At 39.0% G+C, this 26,711-nt stretch overlaps 1 protein-coding gene and 1 long non-coding RNA gene across 9 annotated transcripts; one reads left to right on the top strand and one right to left on the bottom strand.

Annotated features, from left to right (window-relative positions):
* The first annotated feature begins 13,360 nt into the window (after positions 1–13,360).
* LOC104421916 lies at positions 13,361–17,200 on the top strand. 8 transcript variants are annotated; one of them, XR_005548912.1, is made up of 4 exons: positions 13,706–13,905; positions 13,989–14,084; positions 14,489–14,604; positions 14,910–17,200. It is a non-coding gene; the product is annotated as an uncharacterized LOC104421916 (long non-coding RNA). The 8 variants fall into 8 exon arrangements; XR_005548915.1 differs by lacking the exons at positions 13,706–13,905; positions 13,989–14,084 and adding an exon at positions 13,361–13,694 and having other exon boundaries at positions 14,901–17,200; XR_005548914.1 differs by lacking the exons at positions 13,706–13,905; positions 13,989–14,084 and adding an exon at positions 13,362–13,690.
* Positions 17,201–23,084: 5,884 nt separating this feature from the next.
* Positions 23,085–26,148, bottom strand: LOC120292104. Its single transcript, XM_039309992.1, has 5 exons — positions 26,095–26,148; positions 25,669–26,008; positions 25,512–25,563; positions 25,307–25,404; positions 23,085–23,453 (listed from the first exon to the last, which is right to left on the bottom strand). The coding sequence occupies exons 1-5, from the start codon at positions 26,146–26,148 to the stop codon at positions 23,419–23,421; spliced, it is 579 nt and encodes a 192-aa protein (XP_039165926.1). The 3' UTR covers positions 23,085–23,418.
* Between the last annotated feature and the right edge of the window lie 563 nt (positions 26,149–26,711).

Below are 26,711 nucleotides of genomic sequence, written 5' to 3'. Positions count from 1 at the left end.
CTCCTGGCTAGGGCCTGGCGACTCCGACCGATCCTCCCCCCGCCGTCGCTAGCCCTTCCCGGCGGCAACGGGGCAAATGACGATGGCAACCGAGGGCGATCCCTCACCCGCCTTCCCCCTTTCTTTTTCTTTTTTTTTTTTTATAAATTTTTAAATTTTAAATTATTATTTTTGAATATATTAACTAACTTTATTTTTAAAATTATTATTTTTAATATTTTAACTAAATTTAATTTTAAATTTAATTTAATTAATTTTTTTTATTATTGTTTTACCACGTCAGCCCAAAATGACGCTGTTTTTGTATTATTTGGCCACGTCAACGTGCAAAACAACGTCGTTTTGGGCTCCATTCACCGAAAAAATGCCACCTCGGCATTTTGGTTGGACTTTGGTCGGATTGACATTCAAGTGATCCATTTTACTTCGATTTTGACACTTAAGTGTACCTTTCGTAAGTTATGGCACTTCAGGGGTCCGCACGTCTAATATATTTAGTTGATAACATGTTGCTATGGTGGCGTCGTTGGTTAGATGATAGGTGTGACGATTCTGTCACGACATGAGCTTGGTTTGTCGAAGAGTTTTGACGGAACTAGTATCTTGCATATGTAGAAGAGGAAGCTCGCGATGAACTTAACACCTAGAGCAAAAGGGTGGAGTTCGTGACTATGTGAAGTGGTTTTCAAAGCTATTGCTTCGAATTCTGTCCATGAGTGAGATGGAGGCGTACCACCAGTTCATGAGCGAATTCAAGCCATGAGTTAAGCAAGAACTCAAGTAGTGTCATGTGCCGGATCTTGCGACAGCCACATCGTGGCTGAGTCTCTCGTTGAGTACAAGTCGCCATCCATGGCAAAGTCTGATCCTCGTCCGAAAGACAAGGCTAATGATAGGGAAGATCGGGGAAGATTCAATTTCTCGAATGGAGGCAAACCACTAGTATCAATGCCTTAGACCTAATCGAAATCGAGTGGATGGGGACAAAGAAAAGTATGTACTTATAAGCACTTCTTCTATGATGGTCCTCACATCACTCGTGATTGTCCCAAGAGGGGTAAACTAGCAGCCCTATGCAAAGAAGACGAATCGTGAGAGGAGACGTGGTTAGGTTCGCTATGCCTCCTTAGATTAATTAATATCAAGAAAGCAAATGGATGATGTTCGTGAATGTAAAGATCAGATGTACCATGATATGTGCCCTCGTGGATACCGGGGCAGCCGATCTTTTCATATCCTAAGAGATTGCGAAGAAGCTAAATCATCATGTTGAGAAAGGGAGAGCTAATTGGCTCAAAATGGTGAACTTCAAGGAAGTCTCGACTAGTAGTGTGGCTCGGGACATGAAGCTCCATCTTGGTCCATGGACCAGCAAGGAAGATATCGAGGTAATCCCCCTTGATGATTATGACTTTGTGCTGGGGTTGAGATTCCTTGGCAGGATCAATGCAGGTGTAATGCATTCATGGATTGCATATGCATCCTGGACAAATGGTGCCCATGCATGATCCCGATCCATCACGAGTCGAGATGCGATAGGAAGATGCTATCGACCATTCAACTCTCGAAGGGAGCAAAGAAGGGCGAGGTAACCTTCTTGGCAACATTGAAGACTAAGAACATGAAGGAAGGTGATTCGCAGGAGGAGGTAATCCAAGTCCTTAAGGCATTCCAAGATGTGATGCCGCTCGAACTACCCAAAAAACTTTCCGCTCGACGAGAGGTATATCATTGGATCGAGCTCATTCTCGATGCTCATCCACCAACCATGGCTCTCTATCGCATGACCTCGCTTGAATTAGAAGAATTGCGAAAATAACTTAAGGAGTTGCTCGATGCGGGATACATCTGGCCCTCTAAGGCTCTATTCAATGCCTTGGTCTTGTTCTAAAAGAAGCATGACAGATCCCTTCGGATGTGTATTGATTATTAAGCATTGAACAAGCTCACTATAAAAAATAAGTACCCGATACCTTTGATTGCAAATTTGTTTGATCAACTTAGGGAAGCTCGGTGGTTAACCAAGCTCAATCTTCAACTGGGGTTCTACTAAGTTCGGATCGCTAAAGGAGACAAGCCAAAGACCGCGTACTTGACCCAATACAGATCATATGAGTTCTTCGTCATGCCTTTTGACTTAACCAATGCACTAGCCACATTCTGCACATTAATGAACAAGGAACTACACCCGTTCCTTGATTGATTTGTGGTAGTCCACCTTGATTATATTGTTGTGTATAGCCGGATGCTTGAGGAACATGTCGAGCAGTTGAAGCAAATCTTCTAGGTCTTGCGGGAAAATGATATGTACATAAATGGCTAACTTCTTACCCAAGTTTTCCTCTTTTTCCATCACTTCTCTCACTCTCTCTCTACCCCTCATTTGGACGAATTTCCTCCATCACTCTCCCTCATCTCATACCCATTTCTCTCTCTTTCCTCTTGGTTGTGTGGCCATGAGCCACCATCCCTCATTTAGCTCGCCAAGCTACCCTTGCCGTGAGATCTCGTTGTGCCATCGTTCCCACATATTGGCTGTGAGTCCCAAGCCATTGCCGGACCTCCCTCAAGTCGTGTGCTACTATTCCTTGGCTGTTCTAGCCTTGCCGTGGGCTACTGACTACTGATCAGCCACCATCGCGCCTTGTGGAGCTTCATCGAGAGCCGCCACCATGCCATGAGCCTTGCCGCCGCTTGCCGTGGTCTAGTTTTGGAAGTGAGTAGCTTCCTAACCCTTGATTAAGGCAGTAATTGCGCTACGGAGTAAAGTTAGGATTGGTTTATGGTTAATGGTGATTAGATTATGTGATAAGTGGATTAGATTGATAAGTAATGGTGATAAGCTATCACGATATGTGATAAGTGGATTCGATAAGCTATCACAATAGGTGATAAGTGGATGCGATAAGTTATCGCGATAAGTGATAATTAGATGTGATAAGCTATCGTGATAGGCTAGTGTTGAAAGTGATAAGCTATAGTTATAAGTTATCGTTGGATGTGATAACCTATCTTGATTTTGATAAATGTGTATTATGTTGTGGCTTTTAATGTGATATGTGTTTACTAAAGCCTAATTTTAAAAATAGTAGATGCTTATGCAATCCCTTATTTTGGAAATGATAAGTGTTTTTTATGTTGTGAATTCTAAAATGTATATACTTGCTGAATGCTAGTTTTTAAAGATGTTATATGCCTATGCAATTCCAAAGTTGCAAAAGGCAAGCATTCGTAGCATTCTATAATTATAAGTAATGAAAGACTATTTTGAAAGGTAATATGCTAAGGTTGTTCGATATGATATTGTCATTAGAAGCGACTTGTGATGTTATTGGATGTGCTCATTCTATGTGATGTTGTTTGGTATTGATGGCAATGTTTTATATGTGTTCATTGAAAATAGTCTTTACACATATGTTCATTGTCCATGGTCAATGCGTGAGAACACTCCGAGCCTCCGAGACGGGATATATGATGGTTCTTAGACGTGCGTGGAAGCATGCCGGATCAAGTCTCTCTTGTGGATTGGCGATACTGAGGCATATCGTTCCCAAACCAAGTTCGGTACTAAATCGGTGATCATGTCATGACGGGTCGGTCCTTTTTGGCCTCGGTGCGATATTGAGATGTATAGTTCCCAAGCTAAGTTTGGTATTAGGCCTGTGATCACGTCATGAAGGATTGGTTCTTTCTTGGTCTTGGTGTGATTTTGAGGCATATCGTTCCCATTTGGATTGGACTTAGGCTGGTGCTCAACATATTGTGTCAAACCACGGACTCTTGTTTCGTGCTTGGCATATTTTATTGATGTGGTTTCGATAGATCATGAGACACACTCCGCTTGGCACGCCTTTGAGGCATTCATACTGGGCTAATGAGAAAGAAAAATGGACTTGAGTGATGGTATGCTCGTGTGATCACCTAAAGACCTTGATGTGTTTACGCAGGGTAGTGAACCTGTCCTAATGTGTTTACGCGAGACGATGCTTGATTAAGTTGAGATGCACCCAAGTCAATGGGATGCTGTTCATGGATGGGTTTTGGAACGAAGCTCCTTACAAGAATGCCGTCTTGATGCGTTTACGAGGAACATTGCTGTGCTTGATGGGGCAAGACGATGCCTAGGTACATTAGATGATTGCAAACTTTCGGGTTGGCCTTGAGTCCTGAGTGATCGTAATAATTTGGACATGGTTATGTGAAAAGTGCATGAATGCATGGATGTATATTTTGAAAAGTGATGCTATAGTCAGCATATGTGTGATCTGAGATTGATATATGAGCAAGTTTGGATTATTGTATCGCATGGGTGCATGACTATATTATATTGCGTCGCATGGTCTCAAGGATAGCATGGTAGTATGGGATGCCATGATATTCTAGAGATGTCCATGTGTATATGAGTTGCATGACAAAAGTCCATGAGTTAAATGTCATTTCGGTGACTTATGTGGCACATGCATGCTTTGATCAACCCTGTTTATGAATTAAGAGACATGAGGAAGTCTACACGTTGATATTTGAGTTAGAAAGGCACGGATAAGGTTGTGGATTTGTACGCCTCTGATTAGGACTCGTAAGATTTAAGTTGCTACATTATGCATGGAATTATTGTTATTCATGCCTGGATTATTAAATTGTGAACGTCGTATGCTTAATGAAATGGTGCACTCATGTAGTGATTATTATACTATAATTGGACACGTTATAGAGTGTCGCATGTTGAGTGGCCCAATTCTTGTTAATAGATAATGCAAAGCAAAGGCCTTGCTATTAATCTAGCATTGATAGATATGTTGCATGTTTAAGGCATCTCTGAGGCGAAGAACCCTCCTACGCAAGGTTTAGGGAGTTTACTTGCTGAGTTTACCTCACTCCTCATTGCTTAACATTTTCAGGCCCTAATCATGGCTATCTGAGGTTGAGCCAAAGTAATTTGAGGTGGACGCGTATTAGACGCGTAAGGGATATCACTTGGTGTGGTCGCCCTCATAGAATAGAGGTGCTAGGTTAAAACAAACCCCAGTTCTTGGACAAGTATGGAGGAATCCGTGTAGGGACGTGTAAATGGCTAACTTTTGTTGTAAGGAAAGATTATGTTTGACAGTAGATGCATATATATAAAAATTGTGTTATGATGTATGCCTTTTTCTATCCCTATTATTTGTTAATGGTTAAGAGATGTTTGTTTTGTTTCTGCTTGTGTATAATCAAAAGATAAAATGAATGGGTCGGTGACGTGTCTTGGGACTTCACTATTCCATGATTAAAGAGATCGAGGGATGTCACATTCTCGAGGGTCGGGGCGTCACAGTGGGAGTGGACGGATCGATGTCAAGAGGCAGTCAATCAGTTGAAACAAGTAGTGATCAAAGAACCAATGCTTATGCTACTCGACTATACCAAGCCATACAAGATAGAAACCGATGCCTTTGATTTCACTATTGGTGGTGTCCTCATGTAGGATGGGCACTTGGTTGCCTTTGGATCTCGAAAGTTGAATAATACTGAGCGGTAATACACAATCCAAGAAAAAAATGATTGCAGTGGTGCATTACCTTTGTATGTGGAGGCACTATCTCTTAGGGTCTCGGTTAGTCATGAGGACGGATAATGTGGTCACGAGCTACTTCCAAACTCAAAAGAAGCTCAGCCCAAAGCAAGCTTAATGGCAAGACTTCTTGGTTGAGTTCGACTATGTGATGGAATATAAGCTCGGGAAGTTTAACTTCGTGGCCAATACCTTGAGTCGAAAGTTGGAGCTGGCCAACATGGTGAGCCGACTCAACAGCCTGTGGATTTATCGATCAAAGAATGGCTCAACCACGACTAAATTACCCTAGCTTTCCTTTGATAGGCACAAGAGGGCAAGAAGAGGTGATTTTGATTTGAGGACGACCTCCTTTACACCAAGGGACAACGACTCTATGTGCCACTCCATGAGAAACTAAGGAAGGAAGTGCTGCATGAATGCCACGATTCTAAGTGGACGGGTTATCCGGGAATCCACCGCACTATGGCACTCGTCAATGATCAATATCACATGCGGGATAATGTTGAAGCTTACGTGCGAACATGTCTTGTGTGCTAGCAAGACAAGATCGAACAATGGTCGTCGGAGAGGCTCCTTAAGCTGTTGCTTATCCCGAAACGTCCATGGGAGAGTATCTCCATGGACTTCATCGGGAACTTCCCAAAGTTTGAAGGATGTCGGACACTCATGGTTGTTGAGGATCGTTTCTCCAAGTTCGAGAGTTCGTGCCCTCTACTAGGAATTGTCTAGCCAAGGAGGCAGCCAAGCTATTCCTCAAGCACATCGTCAAGTCCTAGGGCATACCATACACAATCGTAAGTGATTGCGACCCTTGATTCACTAGGCGGTTTTGCATAGAGCTCTTCAAGTTGCTAAGGTCGAACCTTAACTTCTCCATAAGTTTGCATCCCCAAACTGATGGTTAGATGGAGAGGGTGAATGTGCTTTGAAAAATATACCTCTAGCATTATGTGAGCAACATGCAAGTAAACTAGGCATGGTTAATCGACGTGGCCTAATTCTCATACAACTTGCAACGAAGCAAGTCCACAAGCTAAAGCCCATTCAAGATTGTCGCGGAGTAATAGCTACTTACATTGAGCGCGATTGTCTCAGGCTATTGAGGAACTAGTCCATTCGCATACAGGTTCGCGAAAGAATGGGATGAACATGCAAACTTGGCACAAGCGTGCCCACACAAGGCCATGAAACACATGAAGAAGTGGGTCAACGAGAAGCGATGGCACGTGGAATTTTAAGTCGAGGATCTAGAGCTGGCCAAGCTACACTTGGTCCTTTGATAGTGAGACGTACATAAAGGGTTGATTTGTCACTACGAAGGTCCCTTCCGAGTGTTGTAGTGGATCAGGAAGGTTGCATATCTAGACTTGCTGGCCAAACTCAAAACACATCTCGTGTTCCACGTAAGTATGCCAAAACCTTTCCATGTAGACAAGGAAAACCTGGATTGAGGTGAATCACAACGGGTGTCCCTTGGGGTGAAAACTTGATATGGTAAGGATGTCGAATGCATCATGGTGGACTGAGTCATATAGAAGAGGTACAGTGCACCACGGAAAGAATACTTGGCCCAATGGAAAGGCTTTCTCAAGGGTGAGGCGAGCTAGAAACCGTCCAAGGCTTTGTGGTTGTTCAATAAACACATAGACGCCTTTCATGCTGAGGACGCGATGAGGGTGTTACCTGAATAGGTGGGGGGAGATTGACATGGCCTAAGGATGAGTATGATCTAAAACTGTCCAGATGATGAGGCTGTGTCTCATACACAAGCTAGCCCATGAACTACCCCTCGAGTGACCCATGAGTGATTTGTGATTAAGGCATGAGTCAGCCCATGCGCAACGCGGGACAAGCTCGTGACTGTTCAGTTCCTTGTGTTAGGCGATCCTTTGGGTTCCTCATGGACTGATCCTACAGAGCCATGGTAAGCGTCCCTTGGGCTTCCCCACACCCTAGGGCCTCTTGAGCTACATGTAACCTTGTAATGATTGTACATATTTGAATATGACTGTTGGATCGAGAGGGGATCAACGGTTAGGATCAAACCCGCTCATGTATAAAAAAGGGATCCTCCCCTTTCAGATTGACACTTTATTTATAAGTAAATATATTCGTGCTTCATTCTCATACTCGTTCTTATGAGTCGAACGCGTGTAAGGCTGACTTGGGATTGAATCCTAAGGCTGCACAAGTGTGTGATCGTTCAGAATCAACCAACTCGTAACAAGTGGTATCAGAGAGGGAGTAAAGCGGGGTGTGAGGTATGAGAAGATGGGCAGATGGAAGGATTATATATAGTTGTTTGCTTGCTCAAATTGCTTAATCTTTGCATGGATGCCACCTAGTAAGAAATGGCTTGCTCAGCTTGTCAAAATCCAGATTCGATGATTGCCAAAATCACCAGGGAATTGGGGTTGCAGTGAAGACTATATCAGGAATCTCTAATAATGATTACATTTCCCTTCTAGTTTGCATGCAATAGCTTGGCTAGTGTATATATCATGGAATTTTAGAGATTAGGGCTTATTCTTTCTACTTTGGGCGTGATTTCAAGGTAGAGAGCAAGAATGATTTGTTTATCTTATCCTATGTTAGCTTATTCAAGAATCCAAACGTAGCCATTCATCAGTTTGGCATGTCCATTCGTTCCTCTCTGTATTCTAAGATTTAACTATGGAAATTGGAAATTCAACACATGACTACAAATACTTAGATAGGTATTAGTAAGCTATGGGCCATTCTAAACATGCATGCATTGTTTTCCTATGATCATGTGTCAACAACTAGAATTTCCATTTCATGTTAGAACACTTGTTCTAGTTAGTTTAGGAATTAAGCTTTGAAATGTATTTAATACATGGCCACAACCTACTCTAGCCCTCTCCATGTGTTCATCCAATTTATTGGCATATTACTTGGTAGTTCAATGAGTTTCAAAGGTTTGAAACCCATTCATGCATGTCAAAATCTCTAAAATGCTGGATTGAGCTAATTAGATCATTTTAGGCTTGGACCATGACATGCATAGCTACGCTTATTCTAGTGTAAATTTATATATGTATACACCTTTCATTTGTTAGATGATGTATCTAATGTGTTTGGAATGGGTATACAACCATGATTCCATATAGCATTGCTATTGTTTCATTTTTGAGTTAATTAAATCATTTTAGGGGTGACGGTGACATGCTTAGCCACGCCCATTCTAATGCAAATTTCAAAATGTATATAAACCTTATTCATATGTTATACGATGTATCCAATTTGCTCACAATAATATAAAAACCACGGTTCTATATTTGGATTGCTAGGTTCTATTTTGAGCTAATTAGATCATTTTAAGTTGAACCATGAGTGCATTTAGTTTGGCTTTTGGGGGAAGGAAAAATGCACATGATTTTAGGTGAAAGGGGTTTTCCAAATGTAAATAGTGTTTAGTAAAGTGTAATTTAAAAACACTTTAAGAAGCAATTTTGACTTAATTGTGTTTGAAAAAACTGTACTTTGTAAAGGATTTTGCTAATTTTTTTTTTCAAAAGAAAAAATTTCCCAAACATTTCTAGTGTAACTTAGCCACTGGCAAGCCAAATCTACCTCCAGTGGCTAGATCTAGCCAATAGCTAATGTTGTCTAAGGTTGCATGACCTCAAGTGGCATCGCCTTGGGTCGCGCAACCCCATGTGATGTCGCCTCATGTCTAGTGACCTCAGGTGAGATTGGCAGTGGCTTGTTAGTGGCCGAGGCCTTCGTCGGCAACGTTAAGGTTTTCGAGGTCAATTATGTAATTATGAAAGTATAGTGAGGACAAAATTGGAAGAAAAAAGTCTATTTGCATTTCAAAAATGCTTAAAGCTCAAAGCACCTTGAGACCTACCTTAGGCTAAAAGGCCTTTAGAGAACTGCATCTCCCCAAAACTTTCCAAAAATTTTGCCAAATGCCAATTGCACTTGCCCAAAGGCCTATCAAGCCCCAACGGGCTTTGGCAAAGCCAAACCAAACATACTTGACATGCAAAGCTATGCCTGTTCCAATGGAAACCTATGTATAAACCTTATTAATATGTTGTATTGGAATGATAGAAAACAATGATTCTGAGCTTGAGTTGTTATCAGTTCTGTTTTGAGTTAATTAGATTGATGTGAACTTGAAATAATGAAGGGCCATAATCTCAAGCCTAGGTTACGACACTCTATTTCGAGCCAAATGAGTTAATTTGAGCATATTGAGAGTCACAATTAGTTTACATGTGTTTGGCATAAATTTCCCTGGGCATGCTGCTTTGAAATACACGAGTTAATCTTGTTTCATGTATATAAGTGAGTAGATGAATAAGATATGCCTCTAATATTGAAGGCTTACCGGTAAACGACCCTTCTGAATCAGTATTGCTGTCTTATTGTACTTGAAAGAGTCCTTAGCCAAAACCAACAGCTTCGATCGAACGATGCTACCTTAGGTGATGCTCATATGGGTGTTGGGAGGAGGTTTGGATTATGGGCGGGTGCCCTCAAATGCCAACAGTTGTCCAATTTGTGATATATAAAAAGTGGAAAAGGGTGTCTCCGGTTTGGCTGGGTAGTTACTGCCAGCGCTCCTATGGTGTGACCGACCCCAGCGGGGAATTGTCACCGGCCCTTAGACTTAAGGTAATATGATGTTCTTTCATCTTATGACTGTATAAACTTACCTATTGTAGCTTGCCTTCAATGAACTCTGTTAATATACTCACTTTGATGCGTATTAGATGGAGCTGGGATTACCAAATACTTTTTCGTGACAATACATGTCTTCCTGAATGCTGGCCATGTTATCTAATTGCATGACATGAACCTAGTTCACCTTTTGAGCATGGGAGTGGAACTTCCGTTCTGTAGTTTCGAGGAGGCTCCTAGGCTCGCGTTTTACCCTAAAATCTTTCGGGTATATAAGATGATGGGGTAGAGTTTTGGACGTATTGTTTCTGAGTTAGACCCCTGTGTCTTTTCCTCATGGATAACTCCCTACATTGCGCGTTCGCACTTCACGATTCGCCGAGTCTTGGACACTGGAGAAACTGAGAAGGTGGAATGGGAGAACAAGCACGGGAAGACGGACTACGAAGGACGTTGGTTTCGCCATTTTTATTTGAACCGACTATCTCACCACCGTTGTCACCATCATCACCTCATCCGTTCATCTCATTTTTTCCCTGGCCCATCCATTTGATACGCCCAAGCCAAAACCAATACAACTTGGATATGAAGCTAGTTCATAACTTGTTAGATCACGCGATGTTCTATGTTATCTTTTGATGTATGTGGTCGAGATTTTTTAGTGGAACTATCCTGGTGGTGATCTTTTGTGCTGTTATTGTTATGTAGGTTTGGATTTCAAGGTTGAATGAAAGCGATGATGAATTTCCTTTACGTGTTTGTCCAAACCAAGACAATTAAATTATACGTTAGATTGCCCTTTAGCAAACTTAGAAATGGCTTAATATGTCTTGTAAGACAATCATTGAACCTATGGTTTTCTCGATGCCAATGAATTTTTCTAAATTACTCTTATGAAACTCATAAATTCAAGGTTTCTTTTAGAATGAATTTACAAGGTTTCGTCTTTTAAGGATAGTTTATTCCCTAGATGTATCACGCTCTTGGGACCTTTAAGCGATTCCAAATATAAAATGGGCTTAAACTTTGCAATACCTTATCTGATTCAAGAATACTATATAAGATATTATTCAGTTCACACCGGTAGATACTAACTAGCAAATGGCGATAATAATATTGAGGTGACATGGTCTTCGGTATCACTTATTTGGTGAATTTCATGTTTCACCATATGGTTACGTACTAATCAGTCTCTGATTAGACCCAAAAAAAAAAAAAAAAAAAAACCAAGGTAATTTCAGGTTGGAACGCAAAAATATTACATTGCGTGCCTTTTCTTCTTGTGAATAGATCGCAACTGACCAACCCATTAGCTATGTGAACCTCACAAAATGTATTCAACATACTTTGATGCGTAAAAATAGTATGAATATCGAAATCATATTCAATGTTTCAATTTCATGTGTATTTATAAAAGTCAAGTCAAGACATTTTGTAAGACAACATAAATACTAAAAAGTGAAATTATAATGAGATATGTCAATTTATTCTTGTTTTCATAAGTTCATCAAATTACCTCTATTATTCTATAATTGTGAGGGGAATCCATGCTGGCGGGTAACTACTAAGATTTAATTTCCATGTTTCAATTTGTTTGTAATTATGATAGTCAACTTAAAAAACAGTTGTAAGACAACATGAGGATTAAAATTTTCTTTTAAAATGAGATAATTCAATTTAATTATTTATTAATATATTCCTTTGATTATCTCTACTGTTTTTATTTAAAAAAATAGATGGTGATTTTTAAATTTAGTATTTATTATTTTACAATCTACTTTAAGAGAGAAGGGTAGTTGGTTAATAGATAAAGACTATTTTTTATTTTGGTCGGTCCTACTCTACTTTTATTCTAATTCCCACTCTCAAACTTTTGCTTTGCCTCATTGCAGGGTATGAAAGTCGAAACCCACGCTTGAAACTAAATCGTCCCAACTTCAACCCTCCTGAGAAGGTGAGGATTCGAATCCCCCACCTTCCCCTTCCATGTTAGAAGGGTTAAAGTAAAAGGAAAGAGATATTTTAGTTAACAGCGAAAGAGAGAAGGTTATTTGATTGGTCTGAGTAGAGAGATATTAAAGAAAAACTTATTTGATTTGTTAGAATGAAGAGATATTAAAGAGAGATTGTTAAGAGGAGAGAGATATTATCGAGAATGCTATTTGATTGGTCCAAAAGATGAATATACTGGGTAATAAAGCAAAGTTGGAAGCACCCCTATGGGGGAACTACCCATTCATTTTTATAAAGTGGGACTCCCATATTAGACAAGATGTTTATTACTTTATTTTTTATAATTTCAGGAGGAATTCGCACTAATTGCGATGGGTCCCCTCGTATTTTAATTCAATGTTTCAATTTTATTAGTAATTATAATAGTCAATTTAAAAAACATGCTGTTAGAAAACACGAACATTAAAATCTGCATTTTAAAATAAGATATGTCTATCCAATCTCTTGATTATATTAGATTATCTATACTATTCTTATATGAACGATAGATGGCGATTCTTAAAATTATTATTTTTTTATTTTGCAACGAACTTTAAGAGAGAAGGCCATTTGGGTAATTGATAAAGGCTCTCTAATTGCTTAAAGGTTTTGGCTAACAGAGAAATAAAAATGAGGTTATTTGATTGTCAGAGGAGAGAGATATTAGAGAGATGACTTCTTGATTGGTCACCGGAGCGACATGCTTGAGAGGATTGGTCTGAGGAGAGAGTGAACTAATAGTGAGAGTCGTAAATCATTTGATTGGTCAAACGAGAGGGATAAACTCCGTTGGAAACGCCCCTTCAAAGCTGCTAAAGACACAACATTGTCCAGCTTCACCTTTTGGCCTTTATCAAACCTAAATGTAACAAGATGGACAATTTAGGATTTTATTATTCTAGGGAAAATTCCAATAATTAGAAGCGTTCTCCATGTTTTTTTTTTCCACGTTAGACGAGCAAATTTTCACATTCACTATCCATTTTGATTTAAAGTAGATTGGCAATCATCATCACGTTGGTTCACGAGCGATTCAATTGACACTTTTACATCAGAAAGTATGAGAAAAGTTAATTGAGAAGAGCTCCTCGTCAAGATTTCATTTATTACCACACTACCTTAATTAGACCACATTCTGAAACATAGACATGACCCGTAAAAGGCACCGAACTCGGGTGCAGCTCAGAGGGTCGCCAAAAATGGAAATTGAGGGATCAACACAAGCAACCATAGCTATGATATGATCATCTCTGTGACAGCTAAGCTATATGGAGGGACCGATGAAGCCCCATCAATGCTTGTACCGTACGCAACATCTTCCTCCAACCAAATAACCTAAAATGCCACCATTACTGGTTAGGTTTTCACTTTCTTGTTCAGAGGAAAGAAAAAAGGAGAGAGATTATTCCCCCATTCTCGTCCTGCGAGAAATCAGTTTGAGTTAAAAGCTGTTGCAAAATTTGGTGCCTTGGATTACGATGTGTAACTGTTGTGGGTACTCTCTCTCTCTCTCTCTCTCTCTCTCTCTCTCTCTCTCTCTGCGCAACAGCTCAATCTCCCCATATCCCGTTCGTTTCTCCACTTAAACCCTTATTTTTGTTTCTATAAATTGAACCCTTCGAGGTATTCTCACACAACCACAGTTCTCAGAATCCTCTCTCTCTCTCTCTCTCTCGCTCGCTCGCTCGCTCGCTCGCTGGCTGTGTGTATGTGTGTGTTATATTTAGTTGCCCTCTTCCTCTCTCTCTCTCTTTTTTTTTTTTTTTTAAACTCAAAAATGAACGCGAAGGTGGTGGTTTCTCTCCGTGACCTTGTGACGTTTTTCATTCTGGGAGTGCAAGTAAAAGACAAATCAGCAGTGAACTTCTTTTCGCCCTCTTCCCTGGTGGGTCTTTCTTTTTCTTTTCTCAAATATCTAGACAAACAAGTTTTTTATTTAAAAGAAAAATTCTCCCCTGTCCTTTATATCACTTTGCTCTTATCCTCATGGAATGGGGGGGTGGTTAGGGTTAGGGTTAGGGTTATTGCCTCGAGTTCCATTCTTTCTTTTCGCCTTTTGGTTTTTCTCTTTTGCATGGATTGATTGGTGGCCCAACTCAAGCAACAGTCACTGTTTGCTGCTGCATCATCATCAAGATTCACAGATCTCTCCTTTCTTTTGCTCTTTTTAGGAGAGGTAATTAGTGGGGTTAAGATTGGGGGATTAATGGCCCGTTTACAAGGCACTTTTTCACTCCCCTCTCAAGTAAAAGCCTCTTTGATGAATTGGGAATCTTGATGATGCTGCAGCGGCAATATTTGGCTAATCTTCACAAAAATTCAAACCTCAAGGGCCGGGCAAGTAAAAACGCCCGTTCAAAGACCATGACGGAGTAGCAGCAAGCATCAGGAGATTATCCATGGAGGTAAAAGTTGGTTCTTGAACTGATAAATAGTACATACATCTCTCATATCATGTATGAACGTCTCTTTTAAATCCCACTCATAACACATATGAACCCATAAAGAAGCATTTTCTTGATTTTGCTGCTTCGACAGAACATCTTTTACTTGCTGTACTACTTTATTTCTGTTTGTACTTCATGTTTGTGTTGAGAGCGACGCTCGTGGCCATGACCCATATGATGATGTCCCATGTGGAGCTTTGTTATTTGTGACCATTTTATTGCAATGCGTGTGATGTTTGATTTGTGTCCCTTAGCTTTTGCAGAGGAGTTTGACTGCCCCAACCACCTGAAGTCTGTATATTTGTCTATTCTTTGTGGGCTTTTCGACATGATAGAGGAGCATGACGCTTTTTACTTCCAGGAAAGTCTTTGTGGTTATAGTGTTTTCTCTGCTCAAATGATTTCCCCCTCTTTTTATTGAGTGATCAATTTCAATCTTTAAATTCATAAACCTTGTTTTTCCGATCTCTCCAAATCCTAAGAGAAACTTTCATGATAATTTAGTTTGTGAAAAAAGGGCTGTTATAAAGTAAATAAAACATATGAGACCAATTTGGATACTCAAATAGATGGACGATAGGTGCATGCCAGTACTTTTAAGGAACTATGATTTATAGGCCAAACAGAATGTATACTATAAATAGGCTAGGCTCTCTCTGCTATCCGTATATTGAAACACATCAGTTTATCTATCGATACCATCTAGAAAGGAGAAGTTGAGGAAGACTGAGTCCCGAATTTGTGCGGTTTTCTCCATGCTGGCCAATACAATGACGATGATCAGTTAGATAAGGTATGTATTGTGGATTCTTATCTAAGTACTCTAAATACTATTTAAGAGTATTGGATCAATGATTTTTCAACTTGTGGTATCAAAGTATATGCATGTACATTCAGAATCCTAGTCGATGCTTAATCTAGAAGGAAATCTATGAACTGTGTCTAGAGTTGATGGCTTATAAGTGGTGGAATATGATGTTTCAAAGTTGTGCAAATTCGAAATTGATGTGAGGTTAATGTTTTCCATGTCATTATGGTGATATTCTGCGAGCTTCATGCAATAATTTGACCTATTTGGTGAGGAAATTCGACATAAAAGTGTGCAATCAGAATATGTGAATCAAAAGGGTGTTCTGGAATCTACATTTTTTCACAGAACTGATGTGGCATTTTCATTACTCATAGTGTGATGATCGTTGTGTTTCATGCCCAGATTCATTTTGTGTTTCAAGAACTTTTAGGTTGAAATTTTTCGATTAGTATCAAAGAATTGAAATGGGCATTATGCAACTTGACCATCATGTGTGTTATCGCATCCAATTGATTTTGGCGGTTCTGGTTTATAAGTAATGTCGATTCTATCCTGTAAATTTTGTGCCATTTCCTCATCTGTGTGAACATAATTTCAAGATGGACGTTTTCGGAGTTTACAACACGACCAAATTGACAATATTAGCATTAGAAGTAGATATATATTTACATATATCTTGAAATTAATATGATCATGTTTCCCACTCTTACTTCGGTGGATTGGATGCCTCCATTTTGCACGATAGTTTGTTTTGTTAAGAAAATCTCTTATATTGTTTTAAATATAACAGAACAATTAAAAAACTACTAACTCATGCATGGTTTTATAGAATCAGCTAGTCAATGCACAAGTCAATATGCAGATAGAGTACTGATGAGATCGTCCAAAGGTCGGTAGAGCTCCAACTCTTTTGTGGGTGAACAAGTGGACATAGAAGGTATTTAAAGTTGGATTGACATGGGGAGAAGGTGAACAAGTACAATGAAGATATCACTGAAGCTTAGATGGACCAATAGAAGGTTAACAACTGAGTAGAATCAGGAGATGTCTATACGGTTAGAAGGATTAGCTAGTAGAATGTGAATAGCAAGTTTCATCGTGAAGAGTGAATAGGTTGGGGGGATAGAGAGCAAAAGCATCTCTGCTATGGAAGGCTGTGATGTGTTTACGTACCTGTATAAGAGGACCTAGACTTCTTTCCAATTTGATTCGACTTCAAATTGATGCCTAGCAATTACTTTCAGGATCAAGAATTCTCAGAGAGTGGACTGGAGAAGATTAGAAGCAACAGAGATGGTAGATCGTGCAGAAACAGAATTGACTTCGTTTGGGAACTGCCACTGCCAAACAGCAGGGAGACGTTTTATTTTTGTAGGTTCTTGCAGATGGCAGACGGTCGTTTGAGGTCTAATGGCTAGAAACTCAATGCAAGGGAAGCAATAGGGGGACGAACAAAATTCATTCTAATGCTCCAAGTATTCGTCTTTCTTTTGTTCTTGTTTGTAGAAGCAGTATATTTCTAATTGTATTTTCGGTAAGGTTGCTTCAGTTTGTAATTAGAGAAAAAAAAAGGTTCTATCGTATGAGAGGTGCTCGTACTTATGGAGCTATCTACTAAACTACATCTAGAAACATCACTCCTTGCGAACTATAACATCTGTGAGATTACTAGTGATTCCAACTTTATTTATGATTGTTAGTATGGAGAGTGAATATATGCCAAAGTACATGGCCTAACCACAATTTGTTTGCAATATCTTCTATCTCTTTAACTCTTTTACTAATTGTTTAAATGCTCTATTTCCACACAAGCGTATTTGCAAACATTTTTGCCAAGAAGTTTTAAGATTCTTACAACAACAATCCACCATCTCTAATCAATTAGTATCCCAGCAAGTTGCCCGATTCTTTTGTCAGTTTTTCCTTTTTCAGTAAGTTATTTTTAAAAACTTAAAATAGTTTTATGAATGGCACCATTTTATCCTCTCTGTTTTTTTTTTTTTTTTTTTGGACATTTAAACGGAACTTAGTGTTCAGCTTTGGTCAATTTAAAATTTCGATTGGTGCACGATTGTCGCAGCATCTTTTGAATATTTAGATGAAAGATGTTCCACATAAAATTTGTCAAATAAAAAATTCAGGGGAAAAGAGCCAATCTATTACCTTATACAAATGGACATAAATAGTTAATAATCGTGCTTTACAATGTATAGATCATGCTAAAGCTTTTGTCCTTTTAAAAGGAAAAGGAATAATGTCTTCTTTCAACAGTTTCCTGATGGAATCGTTCATATTTTGTAACCCGATCAAAGACGTTATCAGAGGACGGTGAAAGACATAACAAATAAAACCAAAAATTCAAATTGAAACATCACAAAATGAACGCAATGTATGTTCCCACAGTTCCAATCTTTTGAATTTAGAAATCTCACATGAGCCTTATGTGATGTACGGTTGAATTAGACTATGAGCATCTCAATTAACGTTTCAAGTCTAGCACCCAGTGCACCTAAACTCGTGTTTGTACCCAATAAATCAAACCGAACCAATAAGTTCAGTCTATTGGTTTCTTGATTTGGAATTTTTTCTCTCATTAGGGTGTCAGTATGGTTTCTTTTTTATGGTTAAAAAATTGATGGAGACGAACCAAACCATGTAATTCGTATTAACTATAATCCTTTTCTCCCGTTTGATGCTAAAAGCATATTGAAGTGCTTCTCCAAGGATCATGAATGTTTGTTTTCTCATTTATATATCGAGATATGCTTCCCTTCCTATTTTGTTAGAATTTTTTTTTTTGGTGAACGGTAATTGTATTAAGCTTTGCCAATATGTATAAGCAAATGGCACCAGCTTACACTCAAAATGAACAAGGCATAATGAGTGGAAGGGTGCCGAAATAAAAGAAAAGCCAACAAGGCAAAAGCTAGAAGGTACAAATAGCACAAAGACGGCCACCTCCTAAAGAATGACCAAAACAAAAGAAGGCGACCAGCAGACAAACAATGACAACCCAAACCCAAAATCTAACACAAAAACGATAGAGCCCAACGCAGCAATCAAGAACAAGGCATGATGTAGCCAGAAGAAGAGAAGAATCCCATGCAGCAGACACTCCGTAGTAGGACTCCTAAGGAACCATCGAGGATGAATGAAAGATGCAAGGGTCAATCCCCTAGTTACGTTGAAGTCTTATGTTTCTTGGATTGTCCTCCACATTTGTAAAAGTCAAGGCCTTATGCTTGATCACCTTAATGAGGTGATTCTTCAAGGTCAGGACTGTGAATGTAAGGTTCTTAAAAAGGATCTTATTTATGTATTTCCAAATGAGATGGCACAACGCTCCAAAGGAAAACTGGGCAATGGAGTGATAGAATTCCTTACCGAGTAAAAATTTCAAAGCCTAGCAAAGGTTGTTGGCCCAACTACTATTACACCAAGGAAGGTTGCATCGAGCCACCCAAAGAAATGCACAACTAGCTGTAATGCTACAACTGAAAAACATATGATCAATCAAATCCGGCGTCAATTTGCAAAAAGCATAAACTGCATCTTCAATCCTACCATAAGATAAAAGAAGGGCCTGAGTGGGGAGCCGATTCTTGGTGATAAGCCAGAGATTGAATTGATATCTTGAGATAATAGCATTATTCCATATTAAAGAAGCCCACTTGACCCGAGGCTTCTTTGTCCTAATTAGGTGCCATGCCGATGCCACCGAAAATATTTGTTAGAAAATTAAGCAGTGTTGTTATCGATAATTTTGTACCGGATTTTATTTTTGTAATGGTTATGGTTTTTATGTTGCCTTTTAAGCTATTGATGACTGGACTAATTTGTTAAGTAAGACTTGTAATTTTACTTGTGCCAACTTGACATTAATGGTTTGAAATTGAACCAGATTGAAGTCGTTGGTTCGGTTTGAAACGTGATTTGATTGATCTGTTATGGTTTCATGTTGAGAGTTTTTTCGAACCGATAAGTTCGGCGTGGATCGAGAATGTCTCCAAACCGATCCATGAAAACCTATTGTGCAAACTCCTCATGTCATTCTAGGAAAAGACAAACGCAAATAATCATTGGGCTATAGTGGGCTGAATTGGCCGAGTCAGGAGTGAAATTGAGTCCACGGATGGAATTGTCTGGGAGCTTTCAAGGCAGTTTGTTAGGCCTGCACAGATTGTCCAATTGACATTTTTAGGATTTATGAACGGATTGATTATTGATGAGGGTCCAAATAAAAATTACAAAGAGATGGTTAGCCCAATTATATATATATATATAGTGACAATATCTAAAATTTACAATATTTTATGGTATTCTTGACACAATTTACGACTCCGAGATCCTAACATCGCTATGAATTGTAAACTATGGAGGGTAACCTATGTTTTGAAATTGAAGACAATGTGGCACGATCTCAATATATCTTGAATCAGCACATCGTTAACATCAAAAATTGTCGAAAAATCGATTGCATAGTAATTTTGAGTGGAACGCGCACTCACAATGAAAAGGAGCTCGGCTGAAAAACCCACCCGTTGAGCAGTCATCACATGTGATTAACTATGGACCTGGCACATCATATCATTAGGAGACACAGAGTACAACTAATAATTACATCATGTCACCTAATTCTGATTCTGCATCCAATTAGGTAAAAACGTGGTATGCAACACTCCTTAAATATTTTTTCATGACATTGATTAAAGCACTAAAAGCCCTACATAAACGGTTTCATTGTTTCTCTAGTCTAGCTTGATGGCACAGGTTGTTAACAATTGGCTGCGACCGAGAGACCACATTTTAAAGCAATAAAAGCAATTCCAGCATATGTATGTTAAAACATAAATGCGACTGGTGTGCACCTAGCATGGTAGCTTAATGATCAAAGTATCATCTCCATTCCACAACATTTCACAAATTTGAGTCACAGCTGAAACCGAAACTCTAACTAGATTGTGTCTTAAGCATTTGTTAGATTAAGCTACATGGGCATGCCCCTACCAAACTTTCACATACTTTTTTGCATTTATTGCTTATTTTCCTAAGGAATATACTTCATCTTTGATAATTTTATAGTGATACATGACTCTTAATTTCAAATTCGAAGCTTGGTTTCTCATGAAACATGCTTAAAAATACAATGAACAATATGAATTAATTGATGAGTGAACATTTTTTAAGTTTAGGATCCATCCCATTTTTATACATGTTTGAAAGTCATTCTCACTCGTGAAATTTCATTTTTGCATGAATTAGACTTGGTGTAAAAGTTTGTATTGGGGACATGGAAATATAACGAAGATAGTTAGTTACATTGGGTTCTTATAGTTAGTTATATTGGGTTCTTTATTCAACTTATGATTAGTAATGATTACGCAGCATCATTTTATGATGCACCTATTTATGGCATTCTCGATATTTGTTATAATTGTATTCGCTGTTGTATAATAAATCATGAGCAAAATGTTTATTCCTAATACGCTCGTAACTTTAATATCCTAACTGCATGTTTTTCTTGACAAATTAAGTGTTGCGACGATGGAATTCGCCACCCTGAACTTTGTAATTACACGTGAAATGTGACCCCACCCCGCGCCGCCCCCCGCCCGCTCCCGGGGCCCCTTCTTCGAGGCTCCCTCGCTGACGTATAAAGCCATGAAAAAGGGGATGCCAGAACATGGAGCTCACATGGAGGGGTGCATGTGATAGCCTCGACCCACATGGTTACATGAGGACAAAAGGTCGTTTCAATTCGTACTGTCTTTAAATTCAAACAGACAACGGGGAGCCGATGACGCGCTAAACAACGACCCCAGGAAAGGAAAAACCCTAACGAGAACATGGTTTCGGATGATGTATATTCTCCGGACCACGACGTGAGGTCCGTCCTCGCGCCTGGACTAGGGCAAGATCCGCCCACCTCTTTTCTTTCGTTCGGCTTAAAGAGAACTGTTCTGTTTGTCATTGCTTTTCGGCCTTAGTTTGACCTCACATTAAAAACCCATTATCTAAGTGAAGTGGCCCAAACAAAGTTCGATTCTATTCCCTGATTTCTCGATCTCGTGTGTGACCTTAAACAAACGCTTGCACCTTACTCTATCTTACTTCATCATCTTGATTAGTTATACAAATGAAGTCGGATAACTATTGATAATTAGACATCTAGCAATTGATTGTTAGTTGGTCTAATTTGGCGGATGTAGAATTTTTATTAGTATAGGGAGTCGGGGGGGATTATCCAATTCAATTATAAACTTTTTGATTTTGTTAATCAAGTTATATATCTTTGTGTGGAATTTTAATGTAGCTCTTTTGATTAACTTTTGCTAAAAATCGCCTACATGGTAGTGTTTCATGTAAGACAACTTGTGATGAATGAAATGTCACTTTAGCAATTCTCAATAAAAATTGACCGGAATGATTACATTGGAATTTCGCATAAATATTTAAGATAAAATTGACAAAATTGAAAAGTTTATGACTGATTGACATATGTATTATATATTTAGGATTGATTGGATAATTTTTCCGAGTTAAGTTGAGAGATTTTAACAAAACCTTAGCTCAAGGTTACGTATAGAATTTTGATGGGAAATTCCATCAGAGTATAATAGTAATCAACGAAAATAGGCTAGGGGACTTGATTAAATAAGACATTAGATGATAAAAGCTAAAATTTCCCTAATATATCTAAGTACTATTATAAGTGTCGGTTATTGATTCCTGTAGTTAAGAGCTTCCTCTAATTCTAACAAGATACAAGAAAAAGTCTTTATTTTTGACGAAGAAATTAACTACATCATTATATGCATATGCTATCATACTCGGGAGAATATTAAAAAAAGTCTTAAACCTATTGCGTTAGTATCAATTTAGTCATAAACCTTTTAATGGTCTCAATTTAGTCCTAAACCTTTTGAAGAAGTGCCGGTTCAATCATTTTGGCTAATTTTGACCAAGTATTGTTGCTGTGGCTGACTATGTAGTATCGACACTTTTCGAAAGCTTTCGTGTTGTGTCCGATACTTCGACACGCGCCCAATACGCTTTGACATGTCCTGACACGCTCTGACACGCAGTCAACGAGTGTTGAAAAATCCGACACGTGGTCAACTCTCTCCGACACGCGAATCCCGAATTCTGACAGGCGATTCCGACACGCACGAGGTCAATTTTAAAAATTTCTAATACTTAAGGGGTCAAAATATAAATATACAAAAAAGTAATAAAAAATGCTATAAATATACACGCACGGGGTCAATTTTTTTTTTTTTCAGTTTTGTTTTTTTTTAGTTTTTTAAAAGTCTTTTACTATGGAAGAAGTAATAAAAAATGCTATATATGATAAATAAATAAATTTAAAAATATCATTTCAGCATTTTTCTTTAAACGATGTTTTTTCCTCTAAGTTTTATGTATTATTGTAACAAATTAAAATAATGAATGATATTATTTAATATTTTTCGTGTAAATTAATTCTAGACTATTTTTTTATTATTTATTTATGTATTTATATATAAAAATATTTTTAATATATAACGTGTCAGAACGTGTCGAAATTCTCTATTTTTAATAAATGACGTATCGGCGTGTCGTGTCGCGTGTCGAATGTCCGTGTCGGTGCTACATAGGTGGCTGATCAGTACTAATGTTGACATTTTTAATAATATTGTAATATTTTTTTTGTTTATTTCTTCCTCTCTTTTTTCATTGTCTTTTGGTGGCTAAGGAGGGCTGGCCTTGCCTGAGTGAGGGTGGCCCTATGTTGGTACACATGAGCATCGGTCTCGTTGAGGCAAGGGTGTCGACGAGGCCGCCCTCTCCAGATCTAGCAAGGATGACAGGTGACAAAGATTGGATTTTGTTCAAAGCCTTCTCGAACTCCTTCCTTTCTTCAATAGTGAGGTTCTTGGTCTTCCTCTTAGAAAGGTCTATGAGAAAGTCGAGTCACCTCTTCAAGTAGGGGATACTCCAATGCCTTCATGGAATGCTATCACAAAGAAATCGATGTTGAGTAAAAGACCTTGCTATATTGGCCTTGCTGGGCATTGCCTAGGTGAGGCCGAGGCCGAGGCCCGGCGAGACCAACCCTCACCCAAGTTATGCTCTACAAGGCAACTCTCACCCAAACAATGCCTAGCTTTGCCAGATCTAGTGAGGGTGGCCTTGCCGAGGCTTGTCCTTGCCTTGGCAAGGCCAATGCTCACCTATGCTAGCCATTGGAAAGAGGACAAAAAGAAAAAAAAGAGCGAGAATAAAAAGACTGGAAAAAAGAGAAAAAAAAAGATAAAAGATAAAATTATTAAAATATACATGTTCACCTCAATGCTGGCCAACCTACGTGTCGTGCTACATAGGTCGGCCGACCAATGTCCAAGTTATCAATATCTAGTCAAAGTTACTTGGAAGGACTGAATTAGCACTTGTTCAAAAGGTTTATGACTAAATTGACGCCATTGAAAAGTTTAGAACTAAATTGGTATAATTGCTACATAATGAGAACTTTTGTGACGGTTTTCCCTTCACACTCTTGGTGCATAAAGTTAACACGACTAAATGAGCAGGACATCTTCTTTACCGAGAACTAGAATCCACACGGAAGATTAAAGGGTCTTGTTGATGAGGTAATTGATAGACATAGATAATAAGGAAATATTTATATTTCAAAGCATCGATTATGAATATCCCAAGAACAATCCTTTTTTGATTAATTGGCAAGTGCCCTTAAGATGTTTTTTTTTTTTTTTTAACAAAATCAGTTTTTCATTTTTACCTTGTATTAATGCCTACCTTATTACATTCTGTGCCCATATTTCATGTGTGATTTGAGGGTCCCAGAAATAGAAAAAACAGGGAAGTACCTTGGTATTCCCTCGGATTGGGGAGGATCTAAAAAAGATGTTTTTGCTTGGATTTTGGCTCGAGTGAACAAGAAATTAGAAAGCTGGAAGGAGAATTTGCTAACTAAAGCAGGCAAAGAAATACTAATTAAATCGGTGGTGCAGGCTATTCCTCAATACGCAATGTCTATATTCAAGATCCCGGTGTCTATATGTAAAGCAATAGAGAGGAAGATAGCTAATTTTTGGTGGAAAAATGGGAAAAACTCTGCTGGGATTCATTGGAAGAAATGGGAGTCTCTGAAGCTTAGGAAAGATGAAGGAGGGCTTGGTTTTAAGGACTTACTAGCTTTTAATGTGGCAATGCTAGGAAAGCAAGCATGGAGGGTTTCGCAGCGACCTAACTCTTTATTGAGTAGATTAATGAAGGGTCTATATTACCCAAAGTGCGATTTCTGGAATGCTGGAATAGGAACAAGACCCTCGTGGGGATGGCGAAGCATCATTGCGGGAAGGGATTCTATATCTCCAAATGTTATGTGGTCTGTAGGTAATGGTCAGAAAATTATGGTGAGGGAAGATAAATGGCTAAGAAGCGGGATAATTGGAGGTCCGGCGGCGAGAGACGAGCCAGAGAAAGTGGGTGAACTCATAGAACAAAGAAGTCGCACGTGGAATGAAACAAAGATCCGAATGATGTTTGATGAACCAAGGGTGACGGAGATTCTAGCTACACCTATTGGCCTACCCTCAACAGCAGATACATTAGTATGGATGCAAACAAAATCTGGAGCATATACAGTAAAGAGCGGCTACTTGACTACAAGAGATAACGCCGCAACCCCACACCCCAACAAAGCCTTATCCTCTCACCAAATACAACCGGGACTATGGAAACATATTTGGAGCTCAAACATTCTACCTAAAGTAAGGCTATTCCTCTGGAACGCATGCCAAAACGCATTACCTACAGTGGAAAATTTATACCGGAGAAGAATCTTACCTGACCCACTTTGTCCCATATGCCAAAAAGAAGCCGAGACCATTGAACATACACTGCTGTTATGTCCATGGACAGCAAAAATCTGGCAAGACAACTCGCTGCAAATCAAGATCAGCAGGTTAGGTTTAACAAGGTTGGATGAATGGTTGCATATACAGAAAGAGAATGCTCAAAGCACAACAAAGTTTAACAAAATCGCAACAACCTTGTGGTGTATATGGCAAGACCGTAATCACTATATCTTCGAAGGAAAGGCCCTGCAACCGAAACAGAATCTATATAGATCAGCGGCTCTCCAAGAGAACTTCGAAATCTGGAACAAGAGGACAGCCAAGGAGAAACTGCGAGAAGATCACACGCACCGGTGGAAACCCCCGCCCCCTGACTCACTCCGAGCAAACATTGACGCCTCCTTTGTACAGCAAGAAGCCGCACCAGCAAACATGGCCAAGAACAGAGGAGTACCGGAAAACAGGGCAGCAATAGCCTGCGTATGCAGAGACTCACGGGGACGCCTAATCGATGGCTTCTCCAAAACGGTGAAGGCGATCTCCACGGAACAAGCAGAAGCGATCTCCCTCTTGGAAACCCTAACTTTTCTCTCCAGCCGCACGAACAGAAGATGGGAAGTTCATTCAGATTGTCTAACGCTCGTGCGAGGAGTTCTGACTGAAGAGGAAGTGAACTGGAAGCTGCTGCCCACTGTGGACCGGATCAAAGACAAGTTAAAAGAGTTTCAGGGCTTTTCCTTGGCCCATTGCAGCAGAGAGGCAAACAAGCCCGCGGACTGGATTGCAAAAGCTCAACGCGAAAACTCCCTCCCTAGTAATTGGGTAATCCATCCCCCTACAGCCTTATTTGATTTAATTTGCGCTGATACCTTTGATGTAAATGCTCCGAACTTTCCGAGTTAAATGAAGAATCATCGTATTTTCGACCAAAAAAAAAAAAAAAAAGAGATGCTACCTTGTAATCAAATTACTCAAAATACTCATTTACTTTGGAGGAAAGCTATAATTAAGTCCGTATGTGCACGGAAACCTCGTAAAATAGATACAAAGCTATATATATTATTCAATTTATCCAAAAAAATTGAATCATTGAGATATTTTACATAGAGGGAAAAGTACCATTTTTTTTTTAAACCTATTGCATTTGTATTAATTCAGTCTTAAACATTTTCACATTGATACCACTTCAGTCTACTGAGCTAATTTATGTTGAAAATTATTGACATGAACACCAATCATTTTACATGACATGATCAGTGCTGATATAGATATTTTTATATAATTTTTAATTATTTGTTCAAATTTTTTATTAATATTTTCCTTTTCCTTTTTTTTTTTCTTCCTTCATTTCTTTTTTTCCCTTTATTTTTTTGTTTCTTCCTCATCTTCCTCCA

The sequence above is a fragment of the Eucalyptus grandis genome, chromosome 3 (genome assembly GCF_016545825.1).
Source record: "Eucalyptus grandis isolate ANBG69807.140 chromosome 3, ASM1654582v1, whole genome shotgun sequence".
NCBI classification, from domain to species: Eukaryota; Viridiplantae; Streptophyta; class Magnoliopsida; order Myrtales; family Myrtaceae; genus Eucalyptus; species Eucalyptus grandis.
This window is presented reverse-complemented; position numbering and strand designations above follow the sequence as displayed.